Source organism: Pristiophorus japonicus, chromosome 18 (assembly GCF_044704955.1).
Source record: "Pristiophorus japonicus isolate sPriJap1 chromosome 18, sPriJap1.hap1, whole genome shotgun sequence".
NCBI lineage: Eukaryota > Metazoa > Chordata > Chondrichthyes > Pristiophoridae > Pristiophorus > Pristiophorus japonicus.
In genome coordinates, this window is record NC_091994.1 from 15,201,081 (window position 1) to 15,220,875 (window position 19,795).

Here is a 19,795-nt window from a genome sequence, read left to right on the forward strand (position 1 = left end):
GTTGTAATGCGAGAAACATGTCATCCAATTTGTGCACAACAAGCTCCCATGAACAGCAGAGTGATAATGACCAGCAAAATGATTATATTGATTGAGGGATAAATATTAGCCGAGACACCGGGGATAACTCCCCTGCTCTTCTTCGAAATAGTACCCTGGGATCTTTTACGGCCACCTGAGAGAGCAGACGGGGCCTCGGTTTAACATCTCATCCGAATGACGGCACCTCCGACAGTACACTGCTCCCTCAGCACTGCATCGAAGCGTCACCTAGATTTTTATGCTCAAGTTCCTGGAGTGGGACTTGAACCCATTCAGTGTGCTACCCACTGAGCCACAGCTGGCACTTTGGTCGGCTATTCGATTATGGAATGCATCACAGCTGAATCTGATCCTACCTTCAACAACAGCAACAACTTGTATTTATATAGCGCCTTTAACGTAGCGTTATAAGACAAAAACATAAGTTTGACACTGAGCCAGATAAGCTCATCCAAAAGATGGCACTTCCGGCAGTGCAGCACTCCCTCAACACTGCACTGGAATATCAGCCGAGATTTATGTGCGCGAGTCTCTGGAGTGGGGACTTGAACCCACAACCTTCTGACTCCGAGGTGGGTGTGCTACCCACTGAGCTACAGCTAACACCAATGCTTCAGGATCTCTTTTGGTACCCTGTGTATGGCTACTGTATTGCTCAAGTGCTTGTATGCAGTACTCAAGTCCTGCAGCAAGCCTGTTTTCCCCCCCCCCTCCCTTTTTTGTGTGTGTGTGTTTTTTGCTCCTCTGTGCACTTGGCTCGCCTCTGATCACCCTTTCTTTGTGTTCCCTGCAGCAGCAGCTTCAGGCGCAACAGCTGTCCCACCTCCACGGTCTGACGGTGCCACTCACCCCTCTTCCCGCCGGCCTGCAGCCCCCCGTCATCCCGTCGGTCAGTGCCAGCGCGGGCCTCCTGGCACTGTCCAGCGCCCTGGGCTCTCAGATCCACCTCGCTACAAAAGATGACAAGAACCACCACGACGGCGATCACCAGAGAGACGAGGGGGTACAGAAGCCGGATTAGGAACTTTCGGTGGATCGCTCAACACAAAATCCTTAAAATGATCTTTGGTGTTTGTTTTAATGCCTGTATATATCTCGGAGGTGGCAATTTTGTGCTGTGTATGTTATTATTTAGGAGAACAAAGCCTATTTTAAAGCTGCAGTATATTATTAAAAGCAACTTTGTTTTGGCATGAACAAAGCAGGAATCCACACTAAGTTTGAAGTTGCCTCGGACGAGGGCATAACTTATTGGCTTGTCCACCTGATGGACGTTCTAGTGTTCAACGTTTTCAAGATAAAAGCTTCTGATTCTGCCGCTGAAATCGCGCTTGGCAGGAATTTGCCTTTCCTACTAGTTGTTTCCAGAATTGGGTGGTTGAGTAATTCACTTAAGTGGAATGACCTGTAAAGTGCAGCTCAGTACATTCTCAGAAACCAAAGCAAATTTGCCAAATTGATGGTAAGATGGCTGATGGTCTGTGCTATTGAAGATACCATATCTTTGTCTCTTTTTTTTTAAATGGCCTGTTAACACATTCTAAAGCTGTTACATGAGAACGAATCTTTAATAGGACAATAAATATGACAACCAAGTCATCTTAAATAAAATCTTTAAATTCATCTGCATAATTTCTATAGATCTACAAAAGTTTGAGTATAGTTCTCCTTGGCTGCTGCCTGGTCAGCAATATTCGTCGTAGTGACCTGTCTTTTTGGTCTATAAAGTTCACACACAACGTCGGCATTTGAAACTGCTTCAGTAAAAGACCTGCTCAAGTTATGGATGGCCATTTCAATTATTTTATTATCTGCTCGCTCCTGGATGGTAAAGAGATATACAATGGCAGTTCATTCTGTTTGTGCCAAAATGCACCAATCAGGTGGGAGAGCGCTGCAGAAGAGGTCTTTGCATTTTCTGTTGGCTTTGGTTGAACCGGCATTAAAATGGTGGCATAAGCACCACCTTGAAACTCAACTTAAAACAAAATGGCTTTTTTTTTTAAACTAAAGAAAAAAAAACCCTCGAGCCTTTTGTAGATCATCATAAAATGTTGCGGATGAATTCTTGAAGGGAACAGGTGGCTGCACGGTCGGGTATTTCAAAAGCTGCACTGACAAGAGGCTGGGAGGGAAGGAAAAGGATGTGGCTGTCTTTTCGGCTCTCCGATGTTAACCTAAATGTTGGGGGGGAAATCTTAATTTTCATTTTGCCTTTTAGTTAACAGTACTAGGAAATGGAATAGCGGCAAAGAAAGGGGAAATCCAGATGTGAGAGTTGAGGGTGAACTGGGGTGAAGTTGAAGCTGCAGTTAGTTTTCTGGTTGCTGTAGAGATGCTGTCGATCTTGGTTGACAATGGACTTTTGTATGCCATGCCTAGTATTTATAACACTCACGTTTTCCTACTCCCCACCTGAGCTAAAAAATTCTAAACCAGGCTTCTGACTCAAAGTCTAATGACTGCACAATTAACACCAGAGTTCATATTGTGAGGGGACAGAACAATTTGGGTTTCAAGATACTATCACAAGGCCACTTCATCAGCATAAGGTGGCATAGATTGGCACTCCCCGTACTTGCTTGTAATTTACATGATGGTGTGAGACCTGGTCTACAGTGAGTCTCCTGAATGGGGCTTTGACATGCTTCCAACGTTAGTCTCTTCAGACCCAAGCTTATGGCAGAGAAGGTGGAAATTAGCCATGTTCAATCGATGGCAGCATAGAACATAACCCATGAAGTTGGGCAAGTGGCCAGAAAATAGATTTGACAATGAGGTTTAAGTACATCTTCAGGATTATCTGTGCGGAAGGATCTACTTGTCGGCAATACTTATTCCTAGTGGGGCCAGATTACTACTGTGCTTTTTAGCGTATGAATTTGGGCATTCTTGGAAAAAGCTTTTGGTGAACTAAACGAGTAGAAACCCCACCCACCCAACCCCGTCTGGTAACGTGGAATCGTAGCGTGTTGCAGTAAAGAATCTTTGTTTATTTACTGTCCAACTTCCGGTGTGGGTTCTTTATTAATCTCTGGAATGGTGCAAACCCCTGCAGGTTACAGCCAGCCATCATTGACTAGAGTCGCCTTCACGCATGTGCCATATGGGATCATGCAGTTTGGAAGATCATTGCATCTTATTTGGTCACCGATAGATTCCCCCTCAAACTTAGGCTCTTCTACTAGGGATAATCAACCTCTGGATCTAAATTGGGTTGTGTTTTTTTTTTGCAGGTGTTAAGTGTGGCCTATATTAGAGTAAATATGGTATATTCCGTTCCTTGTGTATATATTCTGGTTACTGAGAGCATGTCATTATACAGGTCACTCTTTTCAGTGGATTAGCTTGGCCTTTCTTGTGTCTGAAGCAGTGAAGTGATCTCAGCACTGTTTTACTTGTATAACATTAGGATTTCATGTGCTGTTGACAGATTTCCAAATGAGGACTTCATTGAAATCAGTGTTGAACTACAATATATATATATATATATATATATATATATATAATATATATGTATTATATATACTACAGCTTTAAACATTAGACCACTGCAAATATCTTCAGTTCTTTGGTTTTAAATTATAAGCAAATAAAAAAAAGTTTCCTTGCTATTGCTGCTGGCTGGCTGTGTGCCACCTCTCTCTCCCCCTCTGATGTGCCAGATACGATTACTCAGTCAAAACTGGCCCGTATCCCTCGACTTGCAGCCCAATATATACTTGGCAGAAAATGGTCCAAAGATGGTAACATTTCTACGGAGCATGTGTAAGCGTTCAGTCATAAAATGACTTTTTTTTTTAAAGTAAAGTTTGAAGTGAAACTCAACTCTTGCTGGGGAAGCGGCAGATTTTATTGCATTATTTGTTTGATCATAAATAGGGTGCCTTGTAACTTTATGTTGGTGTTGATGCAGAGCAGTTTCTGCTTCGCAATGACTCAAAAATGCCCAGCGCACTGGTAGCAGGCAGATTAATGATCTGACTCGCGAGTACATTAATGCGGTGCGCAGGCGGTAGTATTGCTCCAGGCTGGTGGAGTTCAGGTACATTGCAGGCTGGCAGGGGTGATGTAAAGTCGACAGTCCCACCCCTCCCTCCCCAAGCTTAAGCTGTGTGGCCCTGCAGTGGTCTGGAGGTCCTGTGCAGGCCGCTCACTGGCTTTTCAATGGGAGAAAATGTGCATGTACGAGATTCTGGATTGGGCTGTGCAGGTAAATGGGCAGTATACCAAAAAAAAAATTGGGGCCGGGAGGAGGACATTGCACTCAACCTGAAATCTATTTGCTTTGCACAGAAACGGAAACCATTGCTTTCTCTGCTGATCTAAACTGATTACCAACTTAGCTTGCATGATGTGTGCATGCGCACATGAATTGTGCGTGCGTTACTATACCAACAGCCAAAGTACGCGCATGAGCCGGGGCTTAGGGCCAGCTTTCCTTTCACTGTATACAACTTTATTTTGGGGGAAAAAATTGCGAGAGCTGGGTGCCAGCATATCTCTGACATTTCCACTTGCTGAACATAGATTAACTGAAGCCCAGCATATACAGTATAAAAGCAGCCTTGGCTACCTAGACCCTTTCTCGGGTATTCTGAATCTGCTTGAGCTGCTACGTATACTCACTTATTTAGGCTACCATTGTTTTTGCATCTGCTAAACCTAGAGGCAAGCGATGTAATTGAGGCTCTTTAGTTCTTGTGTGAAACATCGCCTATTCCCATTATTTTAATAAGTACATTACCTTTTTACCTGCAAGAGCTCCACCTGCATAGATACAAGTCGGTGTGGTGTTTGAAGTGGCAGGATTGAAATCCATGCTCTTGAGGTGACTGGAGGCCCAGCCTGATGTTTCACCCTCTTGCCCTGACCCCTAACAGTACCTCCTCCCGTTCAAATATCGGCCAGGGAGATGGTTGGCACAGGGGAGAATATGCAGGGAGGCTATTTGCTCCAAATTCTTAACCGCAAAGGAGACTTTGGTCAGTTGGGCCTAACCAGCTCAAAGTGCACGTGCCGCAATAAGACCTGGCACAGATGCACAAATTAAACAGAGGCAAAAGTGAATCACGCAGAAAATTCCTTTGCCGTCGGGACTTTCTGCTTTTAAAATAAATTGAGCAATAGTTCATCAAATCGCTCCTGTTTTCTTTCTGCCATTTCACCTAAACATGAACCCTTAACAACTCCTTTGTGTAAAAGTGAAACCAAATTCATCTTGTAGCTTTTGGCAAATGCTCCCTATCTTCCATTTGACATGTAATAAAATAAAAACACACACACAGTTACTTCACGCCCGGGAAAGTACATTCTGTACAGCTGAAGTAGACATACACAATCCTCGAGCTGCACAACTGGTTGGTCAGCAGCTGGGATAGAGAAAGGACAGATGACCCTTTAACCATAACCATTCTGATGAGTCTCTACCCCCAAAACCAGAAGCCTGCCCCTTCTCTTTGCACCTGCTGGCGACCAGCTCCACATTTCCAGAAATTTGTGGTCCTCATCCTGCACAGCGGTTCTGTAACTATCCGGCTCCTCACAGAATATGCCAGGTTCCCATTGAATTCAACCAAATCTACAGTTGAATTAAGCAGGTCACTTGCATAACGTGGCCATAGTCAGCAGCAACAGGGAGATTGATAGTTTGTTTTTTTTTAAATGGAACTTGCACCTGAATTAAGCAGCCGCCCTTAAATACAGTGATGATCGCTATCAAAATTGTCATTTGGCTAATGTTTTAAGAAAAACGCGGTAAATAAGTGGTCACTTTCTTTTCTTAACTTAATTTTTTTTTAAATTTAATGAGATGAATTGTTCATGTAACCATGCACTTAGGTGCCTCGGCCCCTTTAATTCAAGCGTGTGCTGCATAATTGTGTCACAATCTGCGGTTAGTACCTAAACATAAAGAGAGCTATGTTCTTGTACGGATCGGTGGGTCCCACATATCCCAGCGACCTGCATGGAAATGGTGTGCAGCATTGGCGCTGAGCTCCCAGATTAGACCGGGCGCAAAGGAAATTGGCTATATCCTGACCTGCATTATAAGCCAATAACGTACTGAAATTTAACACGCATTATAATGGGGGGGGGGGGGGGGGGAATATTGCTTTAAATAGGCAATTACATGTCGATGAGTAATTGTTAACCCCTTGAGTACAAAAAGTGCTTTGCCACTCTTCCAATAATCACCCTGTCTATTCACAGACTTCTCTCAAATTCTGATGCTGAATATTATCAACTAGGATTATGGAATTGTACACACTCTGCGATATTGCTCAGTTTCACAGTATTTGAATAAACTACAAATGTAAGTGGATCCTACTTAAGATCAACTCAGATTAACCCCTTTTAAGGAGAACCTTTTTTTTAAAAAAAACCCACACACACCCAAATCGAACCACCTTATTTTATTTTTGGCATCGCAAAACTTGTTAAAATCTTCCCATTTCGGCCGAACGCATTTGATCTTGATTGAAGAGAGATTTTCTAATCTCCGCTATATTTATTTTCATGCTGTCGCGGCCCTCAAAGGGTTAGTGAGGCTCCCAGAGATAACCAATGCTTTAGAGACCTTCCTGAATGTCATTGCATAATGCATAACCTCGTACAACAGAATTAGAAAAAGGATTATAATTACTGAATTAATCCATCTGATGCTGTGACTTCAGAGCTTCGAATCACTTCAAAATAATAAGAAAAAAAAAACACTTTGCTTTTAAAAGTCCATTTGTTTCCACTGGTGTGGCAAAGGCTGTATACTGCATTTGCACCAGTATCGGTTTGTATGAATATGTATGCAAATTGTGTTGAAGATTAATGTGGCGGTGTTAAAATACATTTATTATGTCTTAAATAAATCAAAAGTGTATTAAATTAGTTCGCTAGTGCTGTAAGGAAATATCTATTGTGCCTTACAAATAAAAGCAAATGTGATTAAATTATAAGGTGCATGTGGGCGTGATTTCCCCCCCCCCCCCCTTTGTAGATCTGATCATTTTACAAGTGTGTTATCTGGGTTGCTCCTCTAGAGTATTGGTGTGGATTATGTAACGTTGGCACTGCAGAAGTGAAACAATAGAACGTATTAGAAATGAAAGCCAGAGAAATCAATGTAAGTCAGCACTATTATGTTAAGAGGAGTGCTCGCTGTATTAAACTGGTTTTTACCAGGGAGCTGCTCACAGAGCTATCTCCCTCCGTGAAGGGGGGAAAAAAACAAATACTTTTATAAGCTCAGGTCGCCCCAAAGTGCTTTCCAGCCAATGAAGTACTTTTGAAGTGTAATCATCGTTATAATGTAGGGAACATGGCAACCAATTTACGTACCCACAAACCGCAATGAGATACCGGCCGGATGCTCGGTTTTAGTGAGGCTGATGGAAGGATAAATATTGGCCAGACCAACACCCCTGTTCTTCAAAATAGTGCCGTGGGATCTTTTACGTCCACCTGAGTGAACAGGCGCAACTTCCGTTTAAAATCTCAGCTGAAAGACGGCACCTACCACAGCGCTGGAGTGCCAGCCCAGATTATGTGCTCAAGTCTCTGGAGTGGGATTTGAACCCACAAACCTCGGCTCATGAGATGTAAGTGCTACCCACTGAGGCACGGCTGCCATCTGAAGTTGTGTGTATATATATTTTAGACCTTCTGGATATACAAAAGCGCTTCACAGCACTGCTCTTTGAAGTGTAGCTATGATTTTTTTTCCTTATGTAATTGGCATAGCAGCCAATTTGAGCACAGTACGGCCACACAATCAGCAATAAGATAAACGATCAGTTCATCTATTTTTAGTGCTGCTGAGGGATTAATGCATGCAGAATTCCCGCAGAATTCCCCTGCAGCTACAGGTATTCCTTTACAGGTTGAGTGATCAACCACTGGATTATATTTCTGTAAAGCCAGGACACTCCATTTATTTAAGAAATAGCTAGGTGCTGACAAGGGCATTTGGTGGGGTTGGTATTCTGGAAGGAAGAGATCAAATGGGCTTAACCTTGTGATCACCCCCTCCATCGCCCTGATAATCCGTTGTCTTTCTGATTGCAGTGGCTCCCCACTATAGCACCGAGCGCAACCGCCACAGCATTGCAGAGCGACCTTGCTGAAATAGAGACATTGCCATCTCCCTAACATTTCCTTTTCGAGAAACCAGTTTTTTTTTTAAATCCTCTTGCTCTAAAGAGCAGCCTTATCCGATGGGGTTGAGACTATTTCACCCTGTGTAGGACAAGAACAGTAATTAATCACCCGGTATCTCCGTGTGCACATGTAGCAGTTTAACTTGCGCATGTCACAGGTCATCCTGGCTAACTACCTCCCCACATACATACCCAACATTTCTAAAAGAGTAAGATTCAATTTAGATTGAATATTTTACATGCATAAAATATCGAGACCAGCAGTGACTGTTGGGAGCAGCAGGATACTAATCCCTGGCTGTTGAAATCGAAATATAAACGCGTCAGTGTTAAACACAGAATTTAATACCGCGTATTAACATACTCCCAGCAGGTAATCTGCAGGAGAAAAGTCTTGACGGCTGTGATTAGAGGAATGATCGGTGACCACACAGAGCAACATAACCCAGTTTATAAAGAATTTTTGGTGCAGTGGTAAATTACTCTATTTGCAGTCATGCACACACCATTAATCATTCAGTGGCAGAGTCGTGACATTGCTTCACTTGTTAAAAGCGAACACTTGCGCTGCCTATGTGTGACTGATTGGCCAGCGCTGTGTGCGCCGGGGCCCTCTGCGAATATACCCCGAGCCTCGCCCTTCTGTACTTGTAAGATAATGCAATTAACGGCAGCGCGTTCTCCCCATGCGGATGCTTCACAAACCAGGGCTTGTGTTTCTGGACCGCTTGCCAAAAGACCCTTGCACAGTTATGAATGGTGTTTCAGACAGAAATGCTCATGTGCTTTGCGACTTTTAGCATGGGTTCACTGTGATTGCGTACGTTCTCGGTTTCTGTCCATTTTTAGCACAGTTGCTACAGTTACTTAACCGCATAGAATTTTGCACGGTCCATTTACTCTCATTGGAACAGAATCACGGGGCTTTTCGGAGGTATTTTAAATGTGGGCCAGTCAGGGACCACAATTTAAGTTCAAGCTGTACAGCCCCATGGAGGAAATCACCTTAATGCAGCTTACAAGTAGCCTGTTTCCTATCATCTTCTGTTTCTTTTATATACAGAACATCATAACCTGTATCTGTGCAAGTATCTCATGTATTTTAAAATTCTCATCCTCCTGTTAAAGTCCCTCCATGGCTTCGCCCCTCCTGTAACCTCCGCCAGTCCCCACAACCTTCTGAGAATATTACGTTCCTCCAACTCTGGCCTCCAGTGCATCCCCACTACCTTCACCCCACCATTGGCGGCCGTGACTTCAGCTGTCTGGGCCCCATGCTCATCAATTCTCTCCCTAAAACTTTCCACCTCCCTACCTCTCCTCACTTAAGACGCTCCTTTGGCCAAGCTTTTGGTCACCTGTCCTAATATCTCCTTATGTGGCTTAGTGTCGATTTATCTTTTGCCTGATTCCTGTGATATTTTACTACATTAAAGGTGCTATATTAATGTAAATTACATAGGATATACGGCACAGAAACAGGCCAATTGACCCAACCAGTCCATGCCAGCGTTTATGTTCCTCTTGAGCCTCCTCCCATCTTTCCTCATCTAAATCTATCAGCGTATCCCTCTATTGCCTTTCAAATTGTCGTCATATCTCATGATTTTAGTAAAAAAATATAAAAGATATACATTATTCATGTGCGAGCCTCAATGTTGAGCATTGGAGGATGATTTGGCTATAGAAAGAAAGAAAGAGTCGCATTTATATAGCGCCTTTCATGACCATTGGACATCTCAAAGCGCTTTACAGCCAATGAAGTACTTTTGGAGTGTCGTCACTGTTGTGATGTTGGAAACGCGGCAGCCAATTTGCATACAGCAAGCTCCCACAAATACAAACACAAATAGATTTATCAATGGCCAAAACCAACCCAGTGCTTTCCTGAATTCCATGCAGGTACACTTTCCAACAGGGATCAGGAGCGGGAACACCAGTAAATGCCTTCCAATGAGGAGGGAGGGGCTTGTTGGGGAAGAAAAACCTGGTGGTGTAAATTAATGAGAACAAAGAGGGAAAGAAGTGTTAAGATAGCAGCTCTCTGATGGCTTTGTGGGCAAATGCATCATGCACCATCCAGTGTAATACTAAACTCTGCAAAGGTTTGATCTGTGGCCCTGCTGTGTTAACTAATCTCATTCCAGGTAACAATAAGGGCACTACAACAGGCCTCAGCACTTCTGAGTTAGGCAGAGGAAAATCAACCAGGTTCCTACTCCAAATCACTAAGTGCCTCCTCCTGGAAACACATGCAAGAATATTGCATAGAATGTACAGCAAATAAACAGGCCATTCGGCCCAACTGGACCATGCTGGTGTTCATGCTCCACAGGAGCCTCCTCCCACCCCTCTTAACCTAACTATCAGCTTAACTTGGTACACACTGCAGCCATGGTGCGCTGGTGGTGGAGGGAGTGAATGTTAAAGGTGGTGGATGGGGTGCCAATCAAGCGGGCTGCTTTTTCCTCGATGGTGTCGAGCTTCTTGAGCATTGTTGGAGCTGCACTCATCCAGGCAAGTGGAGAGTATTCCATCACACTCCTGACTTGTGCCTTGCAGATGGTGGAAAGGCTTTGGGGAGTCAGGTGAGACGCTCGCCGCAGAATACCTAGCCTCTGAGCTGCACTTGTCACCACAGTATTTATGTGGCTGGTCCAATTAAGTTGAAATAAATGAGATAGAATCTTCTGGTTATCAAAGGGTTAAATGCATAACTAATTCCCACCCCCCACATAAAAAAAATCTATCTCGAGAACTTACATATTTGGTCTTCATGTTTCAACGGTCTTTTTTTTCCCCAATAGTATTGAAACTTGGCCAATATATAGGAATTACAGCTTCAGGAACTTTCACACACAGAGAAAGATGGTATTCAGGGTCAGAAACAAAGGGATCATTCACTGTGGTTTCTCTCAGCAGATAGGAATACTGGTGTGTTTTGATTTTGTGGACATTCTCCTGATTATTTTTGCTGGAAACAGATCTCCTTCAATAGCCTTCAATTACCTTCCTTTGGCTCCGTTTGGCCTCAGACTTATGGGTCGATTCATTCCTCCAACTCAACATTTTCCACGTAATGTGCAGTTTAACAATTACAAGAGATTACATTTATTAATTCTATCCTCATGATGTGAGCCATGAGTTGATGTGGGTGAAGCTGGGAATGTATCAAGGTCAGATCTAAGTGGGCTGCATTGAAAACAGCTATTTTTTTTAATGGTGCAGAATAATCTAACCCGGTGCCTCTATATAGCAAGGCAGCAGGATCAGCATCCTGATTCCGTGCTTGCACAGCAAGTTATTATTTTCAAACAAACCTGTAGGGGGATGAGAGATTGTCACCGAGAAGCAATCATTCTCTCACCTGTAACCTCTAACTTCTCCCTCCATTGCAACCTTTCATGTCTCTAATTCATTAATACTACTGTGATTCTCTGAACTTTCCTGCTCCTCCTAAACTCCAAATACACTAATCCTCCTCCCTGCACCACGTTAAATCAAAGACATATCATTTCATCTCCTAATCTAACTCATTCTATCGCAACACCTCAAAACTGTGGAATACCGTGCCTCCTACAACTTAAAGGCCTAGAAATTCGGGTCATTTGCACCTCCCATTAGCGCCCCCACTAGACGCTAACAACTTTTTGCCTGGGCGCGGCGCCGCTAACTACTCCCGCTGCGATCGTTCAGCCCGGCACTGTGCTTGAGTACTAGGCTGTTGGCACGGTACCCCTGCTCCCCAGTGGTCCAGGGAGGCCCATTTATATAATTCAGGGTGTGCAGCTTGGGCCCTTCCCTTTAATTAATGGAAGAGTCCCTCCCACGCGACAGTGCTATGCGGCCCAGTGCGTAGCGCTGTGCCCCGCTCCCGACACGTCTGCCCCGCTACCGCCCCAGAAAGGAAGTGGAGCCCGTTATTTTGCATTCCACTTCCTTTCGGGGGTGGTAACCCCAATTTCCCACGAGAGGCCAGACTTCAGCGCCTGGCGCACAGCCTCATGCCTCGCGAGTGTTACTGCCCCCAAACGGGGCGCAATGGAATTTTTCCCCCAAAAGGCTTTTAAAACCCAAGTTAGATGTCAAATTAAGGTTTGGATCTCCTGCAAACTAGGCGTTGGATCTCAACCTAGATTACTCAATTAAATACAGGACTGCTCCACCGAGGAAAACAGAGGGCCACAGTGGTTGCGTCTACACAAGAATTTCTACCAGGTGGTTAAAGAGTAGTATTTTAGTAGAGGCCCTGTGTGGATCTTGCTTAATTGGGGACTACAACATAGGAATCAAAAAGAGGTAAAAGGAAACAGTAAATAGCAATTCCAGCTCATTTAAACTATTCAGTAAATTACCACAATGCACATTACACTCAGATGGGACACGGAAATCAGCCACCTTAAATGATGCATCACATAATGTCTCAGCGAATTTGAAGTGGTGAAAAATCCTACTTCAATCGTGTCTTATTTTACACAATGTCATGTTTCATTGTATACTCAATTTTGACCTTAAGCAAAAGGCAATTTTGAGCTCATGTTGAACTTGAATTTAGCTTGAAGATTAAACAAAATTCTGCTTTCCTGTTTTTAAAAAAAGTGCGAACAATTGTAACCCTTAAAGCATTGTATCTCTGAATACATAATGCCAATAATTGGGAAAGTGTTCTAACGAGTGAGTGACAACTGGTGAGTGACAATGTGTGCTAGATGCATGAGTATATATATCGTTATAGATATATGTACACATAAAGAGCTGTACTGATTTTAAATGGATACAACAAAATAAGGTGATGATTGCTGACATAATTGCTTAAAGGAGCAGATGGCTGATGCTCTATTGGATGCATTGATCTCCCTCACCTTAATTAACACAAAAAACTCTGCAGCAGGAAAAGTCCATTCAGCCCATAAAGCCCATGTCCATCCAGAGTCCATATATTTATTCCATTAGCCAAATACCACGGATGCTGGAAACCTGAAAAAAAAACAGAAAATGCTGGAAATGCTCAACAGGTCAGGCAGCATCTGTGGAGAGAGAACCAAAGTTAAGGGGCTCAACTTTCCCCAGTGATTTGCGCCGTTTTTTTGAGCAGGCTGCTCTTTTTGGCCTAAGTTGAAAAACCAGAGATCCGCCAATCAATTTTGCACCAGCGTAAGTCAATTATGATTTTTTTAAGTCCGTTTTTTTTCAGCCAAAGGGCCAATTCTGATCATTTAGGGCAGTTTGTCCAGCTGAGTTACTCCAGTTCTGCTTAGGCCAGCGTATGTGGCCTCTGCATAAAAACCTTCCGGAGAGTTAAAGAAATCGGCGTAGGTAAGGAAATTGGTGTAGGTAAGTGGAGCAGATGCCCGGACTGCAGCAGCAGCAGCAGGAAAGGTAAGAGAGAGGTGGGGGAGGGAGAGGGGGTGGGGGGAAGCCTTTCGGCTGTAGTTAGGTGCTGGCAGCAGGAGGGAGGAGACCATTCGGCCTGGGCTAGGGGCGGGAGAGTGCACCGGCAAGCCCTTGGGCCAAGGCTAGGGAGCAGACCAGGAGACCACTCAGCCAAGGTTAGGGGCGGGATAGCACACCAGCAAGCTCTTCGGTCAGATACAGAGAGAGAGAGAGATCAGAGAATCAAACAGGTGCGGACCGAGAATGGGACCAGACCGGCAAGCTCTTCTGGCAGGGCTGGAGGTAAGGGAATTATCGACCAGTTAGCCTGACATCGGTAGTGGGGAAGATGTTGGAATCAATTATTAAAGATGTAATAGCAGCGCATTTGGAAAGCAGTGACAGGATCGGTCCAAGTCAGCATGGATTTATGAAAGAAAAATCACGCTTAACAAATCTTCTAGAATTTTTTGAGGATATAACTAGTAGAGTGGATAAGGGAGAACCAGTGGATGTGGTGTATTTGGACTTTCAAAAGGCTTTTGACAAGGTCCCGCACAAGCGATTAGTGTGCAAAATTAAAGCACATGGTATTGGGGGTAATGTATTGATGTGGATAGAGAACTGGTTCGCAGACAGAAAGCAAAGAGTAGGAATAAACGGGTCCTTTTCAGAATGGCAGGCAGTGACTAGTGGGGTACCGCAGGGTTCAGTGCTGGAACCCCAGCTATTTACAATATACATTAATGATTTGGACGAAGGAATTGAATGTAATATCTCCAAGTTTGCAGATGACACTAAGCTGGGTGACAGTGTGAGCTCTGAGGAGGAAGCTAAGAGGTTGCAGGGTGACTTGGACAGGTTAGGTGAGTGGGCAAATGCATGGCAGATGCAGTAGTATGTGGATAAATGTGAGGTTATCCACTTTGGTGGCAAAAACAGGAAGGCAGAATATTATCTGAATGGTGACAGATTAGGAAAAGGGGAGGTGCAACGAGACCTGGTGTCATGGTACATCAGTCATTGAAAGTTGGCATGCAGGTACAGCAGCTGGTGATGAAGGCAAATGGCATGTTGGCCTTCATTGCGAGAGGATTTGAGTATAGGAGCAAGGAGGTCTTACTACAGTTGTACAGGGCCTTGGTGAGGCCACACCTTGAATATTGTGTTCAGTTTTGGTCTCCTAATCTGAGGAAGGACATTCTTGCTATTGAGAGAGTGCAGTGAAGGTTCACCAGACTGATTCCCGGGATGGCAGGACTTACATATGAAGAAGGACTGGATCGACTAGGCTTATATTCACTGGAATTTACAAGAATAAGAGGGGACCTCATAGAAACATATAAAATTCTGACGGGATTGGACAGGTTAGATGCAGGAAGAATGTTCCTGATGTTGGGGAAGTCCAGAACCAGGGGTCACAGTCAAAGGATAAGGTGTAAGCCATTTAGGACTGAGATGAGGAGAAACTTCTTCACTCAGAGAATTGTGAACCTGTGGAATGCTCTACCACAGAAAGTTGTTGAGGCCAGTTCGTTAAATATATTCAAAAGGGAGTTAGATGTGGCCCTTATGGCTAAAGGGATATGGAGAGAAAGCAGGAATGGGGTACTGAAGTTGCATGATCAGCCATGATCATATTGAATGGTGGTGCAGGCTCGAAAGGCCGAATGGCCTACTCCTGCATTTTCTATGTTTCTATGTTATGTATTTTTCAATTCTTTGAATGTGTTGAGAGCTGGCTGTATGCTTCACTTTGCAGCCTCAGCTCGCATTGTGTCCCTGGTTACCATGGCAGCCCGATCATTTTGGCGCAGATCAAGGCTCCACCCTTAAAAAAGATGGTCGGGTTACGCCACGCCAAAATGAAGAAATCCAACAGGGAAACTTAGAATTTTTTTATTGGCGTACTTGGGCCCAAAAAAATTGGGCTTATCTCTTCATGTACGGCAAAAAAATTCTTTGGGGAAAATTGAGCCCACCGTTTCAGGTCGATGACCCTTCATCAGAACTGTTCTGATGAAAGGTCATTGACCTGAAATGTTAACTCTGTTTCTCTCTCCACAGATACTGCCTGACCAGCTGAGTATTTTTGGGTATGCGGAACTGATCTGATGAAGCATGCTCAATGCTGGGGATTTTGGCCTGAACAAGAACACTCACATTGGTGCGTCTGTCCTGCCAATGTATTTGCAGGATCTTGAGGAGGCAGCGCTGATGGTACTTCTCCAGCGTTTTGAGGTGTCTGCTGTATATAGTCCACGTCTCTGAGCCATATAGGAGGGCAGGTATCACTACTGCCCTGTAGATCATGAGCTTGGTACTGGGTTTGAAGTCCTGGTCTTCAAACACTCTCTTCCTCAGACGACCGAAGGCTGCACTGGTGCACTGAAGGCAGTGATGGATCTCGTCGTCAATGTCTGCTCTTGCTGACAGTAGGCTTCCGAGGTATGGAAAATGTCCACGTTGTCCAAGGCCTCATCATGGATTTTGATAAGTGCTGTGTGGCGGGGCCAGGTTGGTAGAGGTCCTTTGACTTACGGATGTTTAGCGTAAGGCCCGTGTTCTCGTACGCCTCGGTGAAGGTGTCAACGATGGCTTGGAGTTTGGCCTCCTAGTGTGCACAGACGCAAGCATCATCTGTGTACTGTAGTTCAATGACAGAGAAGATGGGATGACCTTGGATCTGGCCTGGAGGCGGCGGGGAGCATGCGCAGGATGAGATGCAGCATTGTAGCAAGGAAGATTGAGAAGAGCGTTGGTGCAATGACACAGCCTTGCTTGACCCTGGTCCGGACATGGATTGGGTCTGTGGTGGATCCACTGGTCAGAATCACCGAGACTCCTAAAGCAAGCTCTCAACACGGAGCTTCGACACAGCAGGTGAGCCCCAGATGGGCAGAGGCAACCCTTCAAGGACACCCTCAAAGACTCCTTGATAAAGTGCAACATCCCCACCGACTCCTGGGAATCCCTGGCCAATGACCGCTCAAAGTGGAGGAAGAGCATCCGGGAGGGCGCTGAGCACCTCGAATCCCATTACCGAGAGCATGCAGAAACCAAGCGCGGACAGCGGAAGGAGCATACGTCAACCCAGGCTTCCCACCCACCCTTTCCTTCAACCACAGTCTGCCCCACCTGTGACAGAGACTGCAGGTCCCACATTGGACTCCTCAGTCACCTGAGAACTCACTGTTAGAGTGGAAGCAATTCACCCTCAACTCCGGAGGGACTGCCTATGATGATGAGTATTTCCAGCATTTTCTGTTTTCATTTTATATTATTCCTTTGTGGATTCCCCCCACCCCCCATCCCGCCCCACTTGCTGCTGTACTTTAAGGGACATTGGTGTAAAATTTGAGGTTGAGCAGGTTGAGCCTATACTCATTGAAGTTTAGAAGAATGAGAGGTGATCTTATTGAAACATATGATACTGAGGGGGCTCGACAAGGTAGATGCAGAGAGGATGTTTCCCCTCGTGGGGGAATCTAGAACTAGGGGGCTAAGTTTAAGAATAAGGGGTCGCCCATTTAGAACGGAGATGAGGAAAAATTTCTTCTCTCAGAGGGTCGTAAATCTGTAGAATTCTCTGCCCCAGAGAGCTGTGGAGGCTGGGTCATTGAATATATTTAAGGTGGAGGTAGACAGATTTTGGAACGACAAAGGAGTCAAGGGTTATGCGGAGCGGGCAGGGAAGTGGAGCTGAGCCCAGGATCAGATCAGCCATGATCTTATTAAATGGCGGAGCAGGCTCGAGGGGCCAATGGCCTACTCCTGCTCCTATTTCTTATGTTCTTAAATTGGTCCACGGTTATAGAGCAAAATGGGCGATAGCGATTTGACAGCCTATTTTACACCCTGATCGATTTTCTTTCCCAGTAAACCTATCTGCTGAGTAGCTATCGCCCGCTTTGATTGATTACCGAGGACCAATTTTACCCCCATTAAGTTCCTTCCTCTATCTCCCCAGCATAAAATCTATCATTGATATTCATACTCCCACCATTCATCCCCTTACTCAACAGATATCTATCCAGTTCACCGATAAAGGTATCAATTGACCCCAAATCATCTGCCTGCTCTGGGAATCTGTTCCCCATTTTGTATCCTGAGGGGCAATGTTTTTTTTCCAATCTCTAAGTTTGCTCAAGGATATGAATTTTGGGCTTGGGTCAACTAGTCCTATAGCACAACATATTGCCAAAAATATTACAGCTTTTGTTAGTAAAAAATACACAAAGTATAATCAGCTCTGAGTGAGTCAGCATATATTTACAATATTAATAGATGTCCTGTGGCCTGGTTTTTAAGTTGCCTTGGGTCTGGAGCACAGTTGCGATGCTTAGTCGCTAACTTGGCATATCCACGTAAGGTCACTGCTCCAAATAGACAAATCCAGGTAACTGTAGCTGGTTGCAAACTGCTGAGGTCACTTACAGTGCAATTGTAAATTCTTGCAAATGTCAGATTGCAGCTCCATTACTGCGTTCTTACTCTTTTGTTAAAGATCATTTTGCATTTGTAACGAAGTGCGATACCTTGAAATATGACATCGAGTAGGTGACATTTTTGTCCGAGATGCACAATGTAAAAATGTGTGCGTGTGTTTTGATTTTAAATGTCTTACATGGATGCAACGGGGTGATGTGACGATCGCATTGCTTCGATGAACAGTTGACTGAAGGTCCATTGGCTGCACACAAACACACACAGACATACACCATAAAACTGTCTGTGCACAGAAGTTATAGCAAAGATAATTAAATGCCATTTATATCTAAATGTGTAAGTATGCATAATAGTAAAATGAAATTAGAATTTATGGAGTATACACATAATCATACACATACAAATACATGTAATTCTCTGTAATTATCCATAATTAATATGCAACTGTGTAAATCTCATTAAAATATTAAATATTTTAATTACATTTCCTACATTACATTTGTGACTACACTTCAAAAGTACTTCATTGGCTGTAAAGCGCTTTCAGATGTCCTGAGGTCATGAAAGGTGCTATAGAAATGTACTACATTCTTTCTTCTTTCCTCATAGAATATATATTGCATAATTACACTTGTAATTAATTATATATGCAGATAGCATCTACACCTCCCAGGGTGATCACGGAATCAGACGGCAATGGAACCTTTTAAGGTTGGTGTCACAGTGCAGTCAAGGACATTGAGGGGTTTGATTGGGGTGAGTTGTGCTGAGATGTGAAGGGTTATGGTTGACATGCCCATATCACACTTTAAAAGGGAAGTTGGCTGAGTCATTGAATATATTCAAGGCGGAGTTAGGCAGATTTTTGAACTACAGGAGAGTCAAGTGTTATGGAGAACGGGCAGGAAAGTGGAGTTGAGGCCAAGATCAGATTAACCATGATCTTATTGAATGGCGGAGCAGGTTCGAGGGGATGAATGGCCTACTCCTGCTCCTATTTCTTATGTTAGCCTGGAGTCGGGATCAGTGAGGTGCTTATTATAAACAGTCAAAAGTGCCCCGGAGCAAGTCTTGGTATGATAATTCTTATCTTTTACCCAATGGGACATTGTGGGGAGCTAGAAAGCAGAAAGGAGAACAAATAGAAATGAAGAGTGAGTACAGTAAGTGGAGGTATCTTGTATGTGAATGAGGAAGCTTTGGAATGGGACATGGCCAACAAGAGTGATAAATTGGGATGGATGGCGAACAAAAGGTGGGTGGGGTTTTGGCCAAAAGGAAGTGGAATGTTTGGAGAGTGGAAGTGTTGAAGAGATGTGTGGGCATATATATGTATTAGATATATTATACATTATTAGAAATGCATATATATATATATATATATATACACATACATACATTGGGTCTGGGAAGGAGATAGAGCAAGATAAGTCATTTATTCCGAGACAACACTGTAACAGTGGAAACAAAAAAGTGAACCAATTCAGAGAGCAAATAATTAGAATGTATGGGATTAAATGACAGCGGCTCAGACATTCATCCTTTTGGTCTTTATTCTTCTGTGAGCAGGAGTTAGGAGTACCAAAGGTTTTGATACTCCTCTCTTGTGTAATGACACACTTGATCAGCTCTGCTGGGCAGGCCACATTGTCCGCATGCCAAACATGAGACTCCCAAAGCAAGCGCCCTACTCGGAACTCCTTCACGGCAAATGAGCCAAAGGTGGGCAGAGGAAATGTTACAAGGACACCCTCAAAGTCTCCCTGATAAAGTGCAAC

At 44.0% G+C, this 19,795-nt stretch overlaps 1 protein-coding gene across 2 annotated transcripts in view; it reads left to right on the forward strand.

Moving 5' to 3' along the window:
- The window catches only part of LOC139228564 (TLE family member 5-like), a 112,043-nt gene extending 105,048 nt beyond the window's left edge, over positions 1–6,995 (forward strand). The window contains exon 7 of one of the 2 annotated variants that reach the window (XM_070859681.1): positions 836–6,995. In XM_070859681.1, coding sequence (XP_070715782.1) covers positions 836–1,063 — 228 coding nt within the window. In that variant the 3' untranslated portion in view covers positions 1,064–6,995. The remainder of the gene's footprint in view (positions 1–835) is intronic. The other variant, XM_070859682.1, reaches the window with a different exon arrangement.
- The last annotated feature ends 12,800 nt before the right edge of the window (positions 6,996–19,795 follow it).